The sequence below is a fragment of the Bufo gargarizans genome, chromosome 8 (assembly GCF_014858855.1).
Source record: "Bufo gargarizans isolate SCDJY-AF-19 chromosome 8, ASM1485885v1, whole genome shotgun sequence".
In the NCBI taxonomy this organism is placed as follows: Eukaryota; Metazoa; Chordata; class Amphibia; order Anura; family Bufonidae; genus Bufo; species Bufo gargarizans.
In genome coordinates, this window is record NC_058087.1 from 31,422,568 (window position 1) to 31,438,304 (window position 15,737).

Genomic DNA, 15,737 nt, shown 5'->3' on the forward strand with positions numbered 1-15,737 from the left:
TGTCGCGTCCTCCTAGGCCGCGTTTCTCTACCACTTGGGACGTTGCGACGGTTCTCCGGTTTCTGGAGGGTTGGCCCCTCAATTCGTTGCCGTCTCTTCGGCAGTTATCCGCCAAGTTGGTGACCCTTCTTTGTTTAGTATCTTGTAAGCGCGTCTCGGACGTACGGGCTTTAGATATTGACGCGCGTTATTTTACGCCTCAAGGGGTACTGTTCAATATATCCCGTCGCACTAAGACGGGTATCAAGTCGGTTACTTACCCGTCTTTTCCTTCTTCTCTGCAGCTGTGCCCCGTGGCTTGTTTACGGGAGTACGAGTCTCGCACCGTAGCTTTTCGCTCTCGGGATTCCCCGCAGTTGTTCATCTTTTTTCGTCGCCCTTTTTCCCCGGTTACCAGTGTTACGCTTTCCCGTTGGGTTAAGTGGATCCTTTCCCTCTCTGGTGTTAAAACTTCCATCTTCACCGCGCATTCGGTGCGGGGAGCAGCGGCTACCTCTTTGTCGGTGGCTGGTGCCCGTTTGGAGGATGTCATGCGGTTGGCGGATTGGTCCCGAGTCTCTACCTTTCGGGAATTCTATTTCAGGCCAGATCCTCACGTGTTTGCTTCAGTTATTGCCCAGCTTTAAACTTGCAAATATGAGCCTCCGTGTCTTGTAATAAAATTTGAGATTTTCCTAAGTCATGACGTAAAGTCATGATTTTATTAAAGACACGGAGGCGAGTATTTCCCGCCCATTGCAGTTTCACCCTCCCTGCTGGGTTTTTTAGGGTCTTTGTACTGTTCCATATTATTTATCTGTCTGTTACGGCATGTGAAGTACTTGGGCTGCTGTGCTTGTTCGGAAACAATGCAGTTGGGTGAGTTGCTGCCATGATGTTTGTTTTTTCTCTTCCCTCCAGGTTGATGCACTTTGGTCATCCATCGTCTGATGTTCACCTTCCAGAGGTTCCGTTTGACTGTTCTACGGCTGCTGTTCCGGTTGTTATTGTCAGTTCCAGAGTCCAGTTTTCGCCGTTGAAGACTGCAAAGGAAGAGGAAGTGTCCAGCCAGTGATGTCCCTTATATAGGGGTAGAAGGGGTGGAGCTGTTACCATGGATATTCTTATGGTTTTTTCTTCAATTGTCTTTGCTGCTATTTTTCAGTAAAGAAAGAGTTAAGCAAATACTCGCCTCCGTGTCTTTAATAAAATCATGACTTTACGTCATGACTTAGGAAAATCTCTAATTTTCCTCCTCTAAAACCTAGGTGCATCTTATAGGGCAAAACAATATACGATAATCTCCTCACGCATAGATCCCCTCCTGACCTGGTGCAGTATATAAGAGAAGATGGATGGACCCAGCTCTTAGGAGTAAAATTTAAATAAAATAGCTGTCCCAACTTTTTGTTTAGAATTTAACCCCTTAGTCCTGTACATATTTTGTTCCCAAGCAATGTTTTTTCACTGTCACATTTCAGGAGCCGACAACATTCTTCCTTTTCCACCGATTTAGCTGCTGACGGCTTATGTTTTGCAGAACGAGTTGTGTTTTTCAATGGTACCACTGTATAATTAATTGATTGGCTTTAACTGATTTATTTTTTTATTTCAGCTTTTTAGACGAAGGGATGCAAAAAAAAAATATAATAATACAATCCCAATTTTTATTTTCATTTTTTTCTCTCACTTTTCACCATGTGGTAAAAGAACACGTTCACTTTATCATAATGCCGTCCTCTATCAGTACATGTGTACAGGAGGGTGGACTGGGGCACATTGTTCAGTCTCTTCAGTTCTCGGACTCTAAGGCCCCTTTCAGATGAGCGAGCGACCCGGCCTGACCTCCCAGCACTGCCGGGGTCGCATAGCATTATCTTGATTTATGATGCTATGTAACCCTTACAGTTCTGGACAGCATTATGTCAGTGTTATCCAGTACATTCCAGACCTCTAAGGGTTACATAGTATCATAAATTAATATAAAGCTATGCGACCCCAGCAGTGCTGGGAGGTCAGGCCAGATGATTTGCTGCGAGTCCTCGCTCGTCTGAAAGGGGAACAAATGAAATCACTTACATTTTATTACTAACATCAGGACCTTCAAGATCTGATGAGCGCAGCCACAGAGGCGCAGGTATCCCCAATAACATGGAGCTTTACCTCCTACCTTAAGCTTAGGCACTTGATATGACCAGATCTCCTTTCCATCCTCCACCCACCAGACCTTCATGAGACCTTTCATGTCCGCTGTAACCACTAGGGTGGAGTCATGACTGAATGCTGCAAATTTGACGGCGTCCTTGTGACCTGGAAGAAGTTCGCAGCGACAGATCAGACAATCGTAAAATGTCCTCCAAATCTGACAAAAGTAAATCTACAGGCACTGGATGAACCCGGGCATTTAACCAGGGTCCGATTGATGGGAGAACCCAAATCTAACATATCCTCTGACCACTTGGACCTCCATTAGCTTAAATCTTCAGCAATGAGTTTGCACTAGGACCTGAGGTACATTGTGCCTTATGCCTCCAAACTAATGAAAGAGACATTTGCATAGGACACTCACCTTTACACTGAAACAGCGTCTCTCCATCACTTATTCTCCATACAAAGGCCTTATCGTATTGTCCCCCACTCACTGCAAGTTTGGTCTCTTTGGGGTCCAGGCTGACACAGTATATAGGAGCTGACAAGTCAGAGAGAAGGCAGACATCTTAGTGCTGGCCATGAGCTGAGCGCCCCCCCCCCCCCCAATAATGATCATCGGTGTAGTGTGGAGCAATACATTGTAACAAACATTTGGGCTTCTGATGTACTAAACATGCAGAGGGTTGTCTAGACTGGATACATTTTTAGGAAAACCTTAGCCGTGAGAAGAAGCAACAGGTCTTCTGATGTAAATAGCAATGTTTCCAGCAAGCAGAGATCTGGAAAATTCTGACATGAAAAGTATATGAGAAAGTTGCAGCTGCAAAGTCAGGACGGGGAAAAAGATCATCAGGGACTTTTTTTATTCGGTGTTCCTCGTTGCTGCTGCATTTATTTTTTATACTTTTTTTGCTTTTGCATTGCAGCCACGGAACTTGCAAATTTACTTCATTCTGTTACAATGTGAAGATGCGCTGTATCATTAGGACACGTTCACCAGCATCAGATGGGTGGGGGTCAGACCCTCAGCATCCGTGGGGCTCATGCTGCAGACTCTTCTACGTTTACCTCAATCTGTCAAAGACAATCATTTGTAATGTGCTTTTCTCATTTTCTTAAGAGGACTCAAAGCGCAGGGATAATTGTGTGGCCCTAGTGACCCCCTGGGAAGTCAGTGGCAGCCATATAGGCGCTCAATCCCAACCCACACTAATAGCCAAATAGCCTATTTGTATGTTTTTGGAGTGTGGAAGGAAACCTAAGCAAACACGAGGAGAGCATACAAACTCCACGCAGATGTTGTCCCTGGTCAGATTCGAAGCTAGAACCCCAGCACTGCAAGGCACCAGTGCTAATAACCACTGAGCCCCCGTGCTGCCCGCCTGCACAATGTACAGCGGCAGTGTTGGGTAATTCTTCAATGTCCTGCAATGTGCACGTAGACAGACAGAGGTAGAAACTGAAGAGGCTGCAGCGTTCACATGAGTGTCATGGCCTCTCCCAACAGCTGAGAGACAGACCCCCGTTGCTCTGATATGGATGCCGTATTTAAAGATATTGTCCCATTAAGACAACTTATCCCCTATCCACAGTACAGGGGATAAGTGTCTGATTGGCGGGGGTCTAATAGCTGGGGCTCCTGCTGATCATGAGGACAGGTATGAATGGATGAATGGAGCAGCAGACCCGCATGTCCGCCATATCATTCAACTCTATGGGACTGCCACTGCTAGCCACGTATAAGCGCTCCCCTATCTCCGGTAGACCCATAGAGCTGAATGGAGCGCCAGCACGTTTGTGCCACTGCCACTCCATTCAAACTGGAGCTGCATGATCAGCAGGAGCCCCAGCCGTCAGACCCGAGCTGGTCAGACACTTACCTTCTATCCTGTGGATAGGGGATAAGTTGTCCGAAAGGGACAACCCCTTTAAGGCTACAGGCCTAATGTATATGCCAAGACAAGCTCCAGGAGTATATATGTTAAAGGGGTTATCCAATCCCTACAATGACCCCCAACGCATAGATCCTTCCCCCTCCCATTCACCACACGGAGGCCAAAAGTGCCCTTTTTGCCACTATCTGATTGGCACACACACACACACAAAAAAAAAAAAAATTATGATATATATATATATATATATATATATATATATGCTTTTTTGCAACAGAACCCTATCAGCATCAGTCACGGACCTCTATCGGGTCCTGTACCTACCGTTGTGCTCGGAGTAAGTCAGCTCGCTGTCGTCTTGAGGTTCGCCTTCCTCCTCCTCACTCTCATCATCTGTATCTGAATCCTCGTCGGCCATTTCTCCATCTTGTGATTCATCCGCATAATCCACGTCCATCACGTCGGTGACCGGGTCATCTGAGGAGCAGATCAGAAAACTAGGTGTTTAAGTCGTCAGGACATCTGAAGCCGATGCAGGAAACCTAACACAATTCTGTGGCGTCCACCTCACCGCTGAGGGGCAGATGTGACCCCAGCATCAATGATCAGCGTGAGACTCACCCTCAGGCTGACCCTATACCACCCACACAGAGAAGGAAAGGGAAAGTTTAGCCATCCCGTTGCTTCAGCTCACTGACAGCAAGCAGAGCTCTTGCAAATGGTGAAAAAAAAAAAAAAAAAAAAGAGAAAGTTGCAAAATGTTTCATCATACATAAGACTGGATGAGCCCCTTCCACTTGTCCTAGTTTAAAATGGCAAGGGGCTGCAGCCACGATAGGGGACATGTAAGGACCACTTAAGTCCACTGCACGACTCCGGACCACCTACCAGAGTCTGCTTCACCTTCATTTAGCGCCAGCACCTCAATGATCTCTTCATCTTCATGGAACTCCACTGCGGCTCCTTCTTCAGGCTCTGGACCGGTCGACCCTCCTCCATCACTGGCTCCTTCCATCACTTTCCAAGCACTGGACACAGAGCAGCACTTCCTGCCAATGAGGGCAAGATGAATAGAATACCAGACAGTGCAGACCGACACAGAAGGAGGTAACAGCTTCCAAAACAGAAGTCAATGCATTCGGCAGACGGTTTATTGCACAATTTCCTGTGACTGAAAATCACTTCCAACGTATGGGACGAGAGCAGAAAATTGTGCACCAAATCTGCCGCGTGTGATTTAATCCAAACTGGAGGTCATTGTCCTTCTCATAAGTTTCAGTTCCCCTCAGTTTTCAGGATCTCTGCCAGCTGGGCAGAATAAACCACATACAAAGAGACTAAACGAATAGTCAGTAGTAAAGATAACATAAAAGAGGAAGCAAAGCGGACGTCTCTAAACCAGGATTCTGCCAGGACGGCGCCACCCTCAGGATACTGATATCAGGACGGGTGTCACTAGCGTGCTGTATATAGTACCGCCATTGTGGTTTCTGCTCTTTGTATGTCGCTTTTTCTGCCCGGTCGGATGTCATGGGATTCAGATCAGCAGCCGTCGCCTCATGTGATGAGGATCGCACACAGTGGCTGTCAATAGGTTTTCTACTTCACGATCAGAGACTTGGCGCGGCTCCACCAGGTAATAGCGCCAACTGCAACGGCGAAAACTACCTCCCATCAAGTCATCGACCTACGTTTATTGATATGGCGTCTTTAACCCCTTCAGGTCCCAGACAATTTTGGCCACAACATTTTGGTTTTTCCCTTCCCGCCTTCCAAGAGCCATGACGTCAGCAGCAGATCTGTGCGTACAGCCGCAGCAAAGTGGACAAGAATTTAAAGGGGTTGTTCACCTTTTGGCCGTCAACATTCGCTTTTACGCTGCTGCAGCCAATTACTGGCCTCAGCGGTGACCTGCCGCCCACAGCAGGTCCACATCTTAGTTCTCTTACAGTGTGTATTTTAAAGGGGATGTCCATGGTCTAGAAACCTGTCCTCAATATTAGATCGGTGGGGTCTGGCGCCCTGCACCCCACACCAGCTGCCGGCACTGGAGACTATAACGCGGATGGAGCCGCTGGACGCTGTGTAGTGGCGGGGTACATTGACATGAATGGGCGCTGAGCTGCGGTCCGCTGACACGGCTGCTACACGGTGGGCGGAGCTTCCTGCTTCAGGCTCTGCGCCTGACGGGTGTCGGACCCCCACTGAGCAGATATTGGTGAGGATAGGCCACGAATTAATATGGTCTAGTGGTCCCATGGTCACACATTGGTGTAACCCATAGCAACCAATCAGATTCCACCTTTCATTATTTACAGCTCCTTTGGAAAATGAGGTGGAATCTGATTGGTTGCTATGGGCAACTAAGTCAGTTCTACTTTACACCAGTTCTGATAAATCTCCCCTCACTACGTCTATGGCAGTGATGGAGGTAGGTGAGCGCTGCACTCTGCGCTGAACTAAATGAAGCCAAGCTATACCCCTGTTGACAGCAAGCAGTGATCTTGAAAATTGAGAATTTTCTTTGCTCTTGTTGCTGAAGGGTCTTGATCATGTGACCCGTCCCACCAACCAGGTCTGGACATCACATGACCTGAGCCCCACGGTTCCTCTAAGACAGACCCTGTACTAATCAATGCCCCGCCAGAGGCTCCCCCAACTGATTAACCCATTGCCCGCCCCACAGTGCGGACATCGCAGGGTCAGTAAGGAGGAAGACGAGGCACTTACAGTGAAGACCCGAGCCCCGGGGAACTCGCCCCTCTGACCCGCTCCGGCTTGCAGCTGTTACCTGACACATGGGCGCTCCTCCTCCCAACACAATGCGCAACCTAACTTGACCCATCAGCGGGAGGCAAGCGGCGCTCTCCGCAGCCAATAGGCTTACAGACTGTCAGTGTCTGACCAATCGGAGGCGACCCATTCCCAGCAAGGTAGAGCGACGGGCGCAGGTCCAGACATAAACGAAACGCAGAGCGCGTGCTCGCCGCGGTGCTTTTTGGGAGTTGTAGTTTTGGGAATGTAGAGGCTAAAGAAGAGCCAGGAATATTAATCAAACTCCGACTTCCTGTTACCATAAGCAACAGTATGGAAATGAGAAGGAAGAGCTTTCGTTAGCTCCAGAACAGTGTGTCACCCACAGATCCCCCATAACAGTGCGTCACCCACAGATCCCCCATAACAGTGCATCACCCACAGATCCCCCATAACAGTGCGTCACCCACAGATCGCTCCATAACAGTGCGTCACCCACAGATCCCCCATAACAGTGCGTCACCCACAGATCGCTCCATAACAGTGCGTCACCCACAGATCGCCCCATTATAGCTATAGTTATTGGTTTCACCAAGTATAGAAGACTATGGACACATACATTTTTCCTCCTTTTATAAATAAAAAAATAGATATTAGTATTCACAATAGTACACAGTATATAGCAGATTTTGTGTGTGTAATATACACAAAAGTACACATTTTTTGCTTTTTATTTCACAAAAAATAAAAATAAAATATACTGTGGGGTTTCGCTCTGGTAGATAGGGTAAGCGGGCGCAGTACAGAGGCAAAATACAAGTTCTTAACTCAAAACGTCAGTGTTTATTCACACTTGAGGCAATTGCATAAAACAGCAGTAACTTTGCAGTCTAGGTGTTAATTCACACACAATGGAAAGTTCATAGAACACGTCACCTTGCTGGTAGTTCTGCCTCCAGTAGTCCACAGCAGGCTTTAGGGGGCCTGTTTCCCCAGCATGCGAATCTCAGCCCTCCAGCACAGCACAAAGCCTGAGATCCCAAAAACAGAGATCTCTCTGCTGAGCCCAGCTGCCTATTAAAGGACAGCCAGGTGCTGCCAAAACCCGGATCGGCGCTTAAACTCCAGTCCGGTAGTTGACCTCACCTGGCTGGAAACCCATTAGCACATGCTGGGAGGAAAATACCTGCCTTGCCAGACCAAACCCCTCACTGTGTCTCATATCCCCCCCCCCCCTTTTGTTCAACCCTGAGGGGGTGGACACACGCCAGACAATGCACCAGGGAGAGGGCATCCGCGTTTCCCTGCAACCGACGTGCTCTGTGTTTTACTGAGAACTTAAAGTTCTGCAGAGACAAACACCATCTGGTGACTCGGGCATTTCTCCCTCTGGCCTGGCTCATCCACCTGAGAGGGAAGTGGTCGGTCACCAGGCGGAACTTTCTCCCCAACAAGAAGTAGCAGAGACTTGAGTGCCCACTTGATAGCCAGGCACTCTCTCTCCACTATACTGTACCTGGTTTCGGCTGGGGTGAGCTTGCGGCTTCGGACTTCCTGAGACAGTATAGCACTGAGGCCTACTTTGGAGGCACCCGTTTGTACCATGAACTCCCTCTTGATGTTGGGAGTCACCAAAACCGGTGACCCACACAGGGCCAACTTCAAAGTGGCAAAAGCCTCTTCCGCCCAATCATCCCAGTGAACCATCACTGATTTTCGTCCGTTCAATAGTCCTGTCATGGGCGCAGGTAGAGTAGCAAAGTGGGGAACAAACCTCATGTAATAGCCCACCATTCCCAGGAATGACTTTACTTGCTTAGTGGTGACAGGTCGGAACCAATTCCGTATCGTCTCTATTTTGTTCACTTGGGGTTTGATGACTCCGCGAGTCCACTACAGCTTGCACTTTGGGTAGGTGACTTTCCCAGTCGGTACTGTGGATGACAATATCGTCCAGGTAAGCCGAAGCGTACCGCCGATATGGACGAAGCACAACGTCCATTAGTTGCTGAAAAGTGGCGGGGGCGCCATGCAGACCAAAGGGTAACACCTTATACTGGTACAGCCCCTCCGCTGTGATAATGGCAGTTTTCTCTTTGGCAGCCTCCGTTAACGGCACCTGCCAGAACCCTTTCATGAGGTCCAAAACACCGGGCTTGTCCTAACCTCTCGATGAGCTCATCCACCTGGGGCATGGGATACGCATCGAATTTGGAAACCTCGTTAAGTTTTCGAAAGTCGTTACAAAACCGCAACGTCCCGTCCGGCTTGGGTATCAATACTATAGGACTGGCCCACTCACTTTTTGACTCCTCAATGATGTCTAGTTGCAACATTAGCTGCACCTCCTCCAATATGGCTTGTCGCCGAGCCTCGGGTACCCGGTATGGTTTTAATCCGACTTTTGCCTGAGGCTCAGTGACAATGTTATTCCGGATTATGGAACACATCCGTGTTCTGACTAACAAATTCCCTGGCCTCCTGAGTCTGTTTATAGGAGAGGCTGTCAGCAATCTTCACTGTGGCAGCCGCTTCCCTTGCATCAGACAGAGGGGTCGGTACCTCTGCTCCTAGAAAACCCGGCCATGGGCGGCTATCTTCTGTACAGGTTTCCCTATCTTTTCAGTTTGAGTAAATTCACATGGTGAACCTGCTCCAGCTTTCTCCTCCCTGGCTGGTGTAGCTTGTAGTTTACATTTCCAATTTTCTCAAGTACCTCGTAGAGCCCCTGCCACCTAGCCAGGAACTTACTGTCCACGGTCGGCACCAGAACCAAAACCCAATCACCCGGGTTAAAGATCCGGAACCGAGCCTGCCGATTAAAGACCCGACTCTGGGCTCTCTGAGCGGCCTCCATATGCTCCCTAACAAGAGGCAACACCGTCTCCAGGGGTGGGATTCATATTTTTAACAACAGGTTCCCTACTCAACGGCAGACACGCGGCATCACGACACATGTTTACATATATATATACACACCATATATATGCAACACACATACACAAATACACCATCTATACACTACACACACATACCACCCAACCTTTAAAAAGCCTAAGGAGCTAAACTATGGAATGGACGCGCTCATCTCCAGCTCCCACTGTAATTTTAACAACTGGATCTGGAGAACCTGAGGGAACTGGCTGAATCCCTTGCCTGACTGTCTCTATCCGATCTTGCATCTGGGTGACGTACTCAATGACACTTTTAAGTGGAGTGGGTTGTTGTTCCCACGCCTCCTTGGCCACGTCCAAGATACGGCAAGGGTGTCTGCCATAAAGCAGTTTGAAGGGCGAGAACCCAGTAGAGGCCTGGGGCACCTCTCGCACTGCGAACATGAGATAGGGCAGAAGGAGGTCCTAGTCCTTCCCATCTTGAGCCACCACCTTTTTCAACATATTTTTTAATGTTTAGTTAAACCGCTCTACCAGATTGTCCGTTTGAGGATGGTAAACGGACGTCCGTAGTTAGACATATAATGAATGAACCACTGGTGCTAATTACAACAAGCAAGCGGCAGTGTCTACACAGCTCCGTAATAGCTGCCACAGAAAACGTAATTTACTTGTATATGGAAAAATGACACCGCGCTCAGCCTATCACTGATAACCCTTACTGTCAACGCGTTTCAAGCAGTGCGCTGCTCTTAGTCAAGGAAACATTCGGGTGCTATAGATGGCCTCTTTTTATTGTCCCCGCTTTCGATGTTGATTACCTCCAGCGTCACAAATCCGATAGTTTTTTATTCAAAACCGAATAACTCGATTTCTGTATTTAAGCCCTTTGGAACCTCTGGGCCGAAGAATCCACATAGATCGATACCTTGGACAAAGCGGTACTTCGATTCCATACATCAGAAACAAGGTAATGTTGTTGTTTAGGCTGATGTGGAACGGTACTATATGGTCCTGGTAATTTGACAGTAAGGGTCATCAGTGATAGGCTGAGCACGGTGTCATTTTTCCATATACAAGTGGACGTCCGTAGTTATTTTATGTGCAGCAACTTACAGAGTTCCCTCATCACCTTGGACATAAAAGGGTTCCCTTGGTCGGTCAGAACCTCTTTAGGTAGTCCTACTCGGGAAAACATCTCCATTAATTCCTTGGCTATGAGTTTGGCCGAGGTATATCGCAGTGGCACCGCCTCCAGGTACTGAGTGGCGTAGTCTAGAATGAATAAGATGTGTTGGTACCCTCTGGCGGACTTCGGTACTGGGCCTATGAGGTCCATAGCTATTCGGTCAAACGGTACTTCGATAATCGGGAGAGGTACTAGGGAAATGTGGGTGGGGGCTAGTTATCTGGCAGGTTGGGCAAGACTTACAAAACTCTTCCACTTCTTTGAATATGCTGGGCCAGTAAAACCGCTGTAGAATACGATCATGAGTTTTCTGCAGCCCCAGGTGACCCCCGAGAACATGTTGGTGGGCTAGATCTGACACAAGCCTTGGGGACCACCAACTGTTCAATAGGCTCACCCCGTAGTTGGTTTACCCGATACAACATATCCTGATGAACCACAAAACGGGGAAACACTGACTCTGCCCCAGGTTGTTGTGGTTCAACATCTACTATTAACACATTTTCCCAGGCGCGGGATAGGGTTGGGTCCCGATGTTGGGCCCCGATGTTGGGCAGTACCAAAATTATCCCCAGAGACATTGAGGTCTGCCAATTCAGGACCCAGCGGCAAGTCCTCCACGTCTCCCACCATCACACTTAGCGGGGTTGTCTCCCCCTTTCACCCCTACCGCTGGCCCTTCAGTCTCAGGTTCCCAGGGTTCTGGTCTTCCCCTTGAGCCGGGCCACTCTGCTAGGGTTACCCCTGTCTCATGGGTATCAGTCACTCTCATAGCAAGCCAAAGTGCCGGGAAACCTGGGAAGTCTCTCCCTATTATAAGTTTGTGGTGTAAATTTGGGGCAACTGCCACTTCGTGAGTCCAACTGCCAGCCCCTGTGCTGGATGCACATGACCCTGACTTTCTGGCCAGTATACTCAGCGGACCGTACCAGGGGAGCCCTTACTAGGGACACCAGACTCCCTGAGTCCAGCAGAGCCTCCGCTAGAGTGTCTCCTACCTCCACCTGGCACAGGTGGTTTGAAGTTTTTGGGGTATCTGCTGCACACAGCCTCCTGGCATATAGCGACTGACAGTAGCCATAGTTAGTATCCATGGGTTCTACTGGATGGGGACAGTCAGCTCTTACATGGCCCAGCTGATGACACCGCCAGCAGACTATCGGAGCCAGGTCCCTAGGGGGTACCCCCCGGGTGGGCTTGGTTGGTACAAGTCGCCGGGTCTGGGATGGAGATTTACGGGGTTTGCCCGATTCCCAAAATAACCCCCTGTAACAGTCTTAGTAGACTCGTAGCGCTCAACCAGGTCCACCATTTCTAGGGCGTTGCCAGGAGACAGTGCTGGAGAGGGGGTAATATAGCCAATAGTCTATCCAGCGTAGCCGGGGGACTCAGCACGTCAGGCTGTAGCCACTTTTGCAAGAGGTGGAGTAAATCATAATACTGGGTCCTCGCAGGCTCAGCCGGCTTAAACCCCAACTGATGTACCCGCTGGTCCCGGACCAACACATTCAACCCCAGTCTTGCCAAAATCTCACCCTTTACTTTTTGGTAGTCAGCCACTTGATCATCCGGCAAGTCGAAATACACCCGCTGGGAATCGGATGCCAGGAATGGAGCGACGATCTCAGCCCACTGGTCACGGGGTAGCTTTTCCCTGATGGCCACTTTCTCGTACATCGCCAGGTAGGTTTCGATGTCTTCTGCGGGGGTTATCTGAGGAATCACGGCACGGACTGCTTTCCGGGCATCATGGACGCTCGGAGTTGCTCCTGCTGTCTGCAAAGCCATTATGTGTTGTAGCAGCAGCTGGTTAGTCTCCTGCTGCTGCTTATTATCCTCACGTTGCTGCAGGTTTGTCTCTCGCTGCTGCAGATTAGCCTCCATGAGGGCCTTCACGACAGCCTCCATTTTGTCGTGGGGCACTGGTTGTAATACAGCTGGTTTAAATGTACGACATACAACCGTGCCTGAAAAATGCAGAAACCAAAAATATTGGCGTTCACGCCAGCCTCACTGCACTTGCCCGCATCCTCCACCAATTGTGGGGTTTCGCTCTGGTAGATAGGGTAAGCGGGCGCAGTACAGAGGCAAAAGACAAGTTCTTAACTCAAACGTCAGTGTTTATTCACACTTGAGGCAACTGCACAAAACAGCAGTAACTTTGCAGTCTTGGTGTTAATTCACACACAATGGAAAGTTTATATAACACAAGTCACCTTGCTGGTAGTTCTGCCTCCAGTAGTCCACAGCAGGCTTTAGGGTGCCTGTTTCCCCAGCGTGCAGCTCTCAGCCCTCCAGCACTGCATAAAGCCTCAGATCCCAAAAACAGAGACCTCTCTGCTGAGCCCAGCTGCCTATTAAAGGACAGCCAGGTGCTGCCAAAACCCGGATCGGCACTTAAACTCTAGTCCGGTATTTGACCTCACCAGGCCGGAAACCAGCCCAGCCGCACTTGCTGGGAGGAAAAATACCTGCCTTGCCAGGCACAACCCCTCACTGTGTCACAATAGTTATTCATTTTAGCTATATTAACTATAGCATTTTTTGGGGGGGTTGCATAAAATATACAAACACACGCATATTCTTTTCATTTATTTTAAAAACAAAAGCTTAAAATATCAGAATTTCCCACAGATAAATAGCTTAGGGCAGAGATCAGCAACCACCAGCACTCCAAATGTCCTGAAACTCCCACAGTTCTCATATAACTTCTACTGGAGTAACATTAACAGCAGAACAAGTGTGCATGCTGGGAATTGTAGTTTTACAGCCACTGGGGTGCTGGAGGTTGCTGCCACTTGGCTTAGGTGGTAAAATAAAAAATAAAAAAAAATAAGTAAGTCACTTTGAAAGAGTGTCTAATGTTCTGGCACAGACAGCATCAATTCTGGCAGTACGATGCTATAGAACCAGCAATAGAAAAATAGGCTACCAAAATCTATAATACACACCCCTTATTCCAGGTCTAGAGGTGGGCCCAGCCTGTAGATAAATGACACAAGTAGCAGCCAAGTAGCTTGTACTACAGGATTATGCCGATACCAAATTTATATAGTGGTATTTTGTTTTACTAATTAAAAAAAAAAAAAAATTAAACCTTTAAAAACACCTTTTCTTTGCATCTGTCATTCTATTCCTTTACTCATTCACGTCCTTTTGGGCCTAAGGGTGGGCCGCTCTAGGTGAGCACCTCCTCCATTTAGGAGAGGGATTGAGCCGCTGGTGCTTGTCTTTTCATCTGTCATATTCTGACACCAATGACTTTTTATATTTCCGTCTACAGAGCTGTTTTCAGTTTTTTTGTACAACTTTTAGATCACCTTTTATTCAATTTGTTTTGGGGGGGAGGGGGGTGGCAAAAAACAGCAGATCAGCCATTTTTATTCCATGCAGGATAAATATTTTTGAATTTTATTAGTTTGGTCATTTTCGGATGCAGTGATTTCTGGCATGTTTATATTTTTAATTGTTTATTATTATATGTACAATTGAGCGTTTCTGTTTAATATTTGTGTTTTTTATATTTTCAAAACATGTTTTCTAATTTTAGAAAAGGGGACTTGAACCGTTTGTACCAGACCGCAGTAGTACACGCGGCAGATCTTCTGCACCTGTAAAATCCACTCCATGTACCTGCATGTCCGGTTTCTGCAGCGGGTGCACAGATTTATGCAAAACCCAATGAGATGAAAAGGACAGAAAGTTCTGCAACAAAGCTGCCGCCTGTGAGAGGAGAGAATAATAAAAATCTATAGGCGCTGCACTGGAAAGACTGGTTAGCATGACAATACAGAAAGACTTGCGTGCCACAGTGGCTGCGCTGGTTCCTGGGTGCTTTGTAAATGACTCACATCCCAGATGCACAAATGAGGAAGGGCTCGCCCTCTGACCTCACGCCCGATCACAACAATATTCGGGATCTTTCACTTTTGCATCAGATTATGTCAAAGATATAGGAGAATACAGCGCTCGGCTATCTCCAGAAGTCCCATAGAGATGAATGGAGCAGCAGGGAGCGTGCTCGACCACCGCTCCATTTATATGGCCGTGATCACTGGGAGTCCCAGCAGTCAGACCTCCACCAGTCTAATCAATCTAATCTCCTATCCAGATAATCGGAAAATACTCCTTTAATTTGGCAGCCTGTACATTAAGAGCATCTTACTAGATCAGGCCTATTAATTGATTGCAGACGATACATCGATCACAGCTTTTTCCTAAATGAGCTGAGCTGCAGTGTAAAGCATGAGGGAAGAAACAGCGCAGCAGCAGGAGGCTAGCCATACATGATTCATCTGTCAGCTGGACCACTTATTCTGGCAACACCTATCTCTTTTGATCCCCCCCCCCCCCCCCCCAAAAAAAAAAAAAACACATGCATGCCCGGCTGAGTATGCATGTGTTGTGGAAGGGGAGAAAGCAACTGCCAGAGGAGTCTCATCTCCCTGAAAACAAAAGGATCGGGCATGTTGAAATCCAACTGCCCGTTCCTAATCTTCTCAGACATCTGCCATTGGGGGACAGTCGGGAGGCCTCATACGTGGTTTGCCGCCACTCGTCTCACTCTCTGAGGCAGGGGGTTGATGTCGGACTTTCATCTTGCTTGACGGATAAAACACGAGCCACAATCCGGTGCCGTAAAAAGTCGTCTTTATTTACAAGTTAACCCCTTCCAGTGGGCATGCTCAGTGTGCCACTCCCCTGCCCTGCACTCCTACAGAGCTAACATTAAGCCTATGTTCACACAGTGCAGTTTTTAGCTCAGTGCAGTAGCCCAGGGTGTCCACATGATAGATTTTAAAAAAATATATTCTTAGCATTTGAAAACTGTGCAGCATCTATAGCTCGCGGGGCATTTTCTCAACCCGCAGCCTGCCC

The 15,737-nt window shown here is 48.1% G+C and overlaps 1 protein-coding gene across 3 annotated transcripts in view; it reads right to left on the reverse strand.

Moving 5' to 3' along the window:
• Positions 1 to 6,935, reverse strand: part of LOC122944972 (angio-associated migratory cell protein-like) — a 28,835-nt gene extending 21,900 nt beyond the window's left edge. Inside the window, exons 1-5 of one of the 3 annotated variants that reach the window (XM_044303741.1) lie at positions 6,814 to 6,935; positions 4,911 to 5,071; positions 4,347 to 4,499; positions 2,549 to 2,668; positions 2,150 to 2,289 (exon numbers count right to left, since the gene is read on the reverse strand). In XM_044303741.1, the coding sequence (XP_044159676.1) occupies positions 2,150 to 2,289; positions 2,549 to 2,668; positions 4,347 to 4,499; positions 4,911 to 5,037 (540 nt within the window). In that variant the 5' untranslated portion in view covers positions 5,038 to 5,071; positions 6,814 to 6,935. Of the gene's footprint in view, positions 1 to 2,149; positions 2,290 to 2,548; positions 2,669 to 4,346; positions 4,500 to 4,910; positions 5,072 to 6,752 lie in introns of all 3 variants that reach the window. The other 2 variants (XM_044303740.1, XM_044303742.1) reach the window with 2 other exon arrangements.
• Positions 6,936 to 15,737: the final 8,802 nt, after the last annotated feature.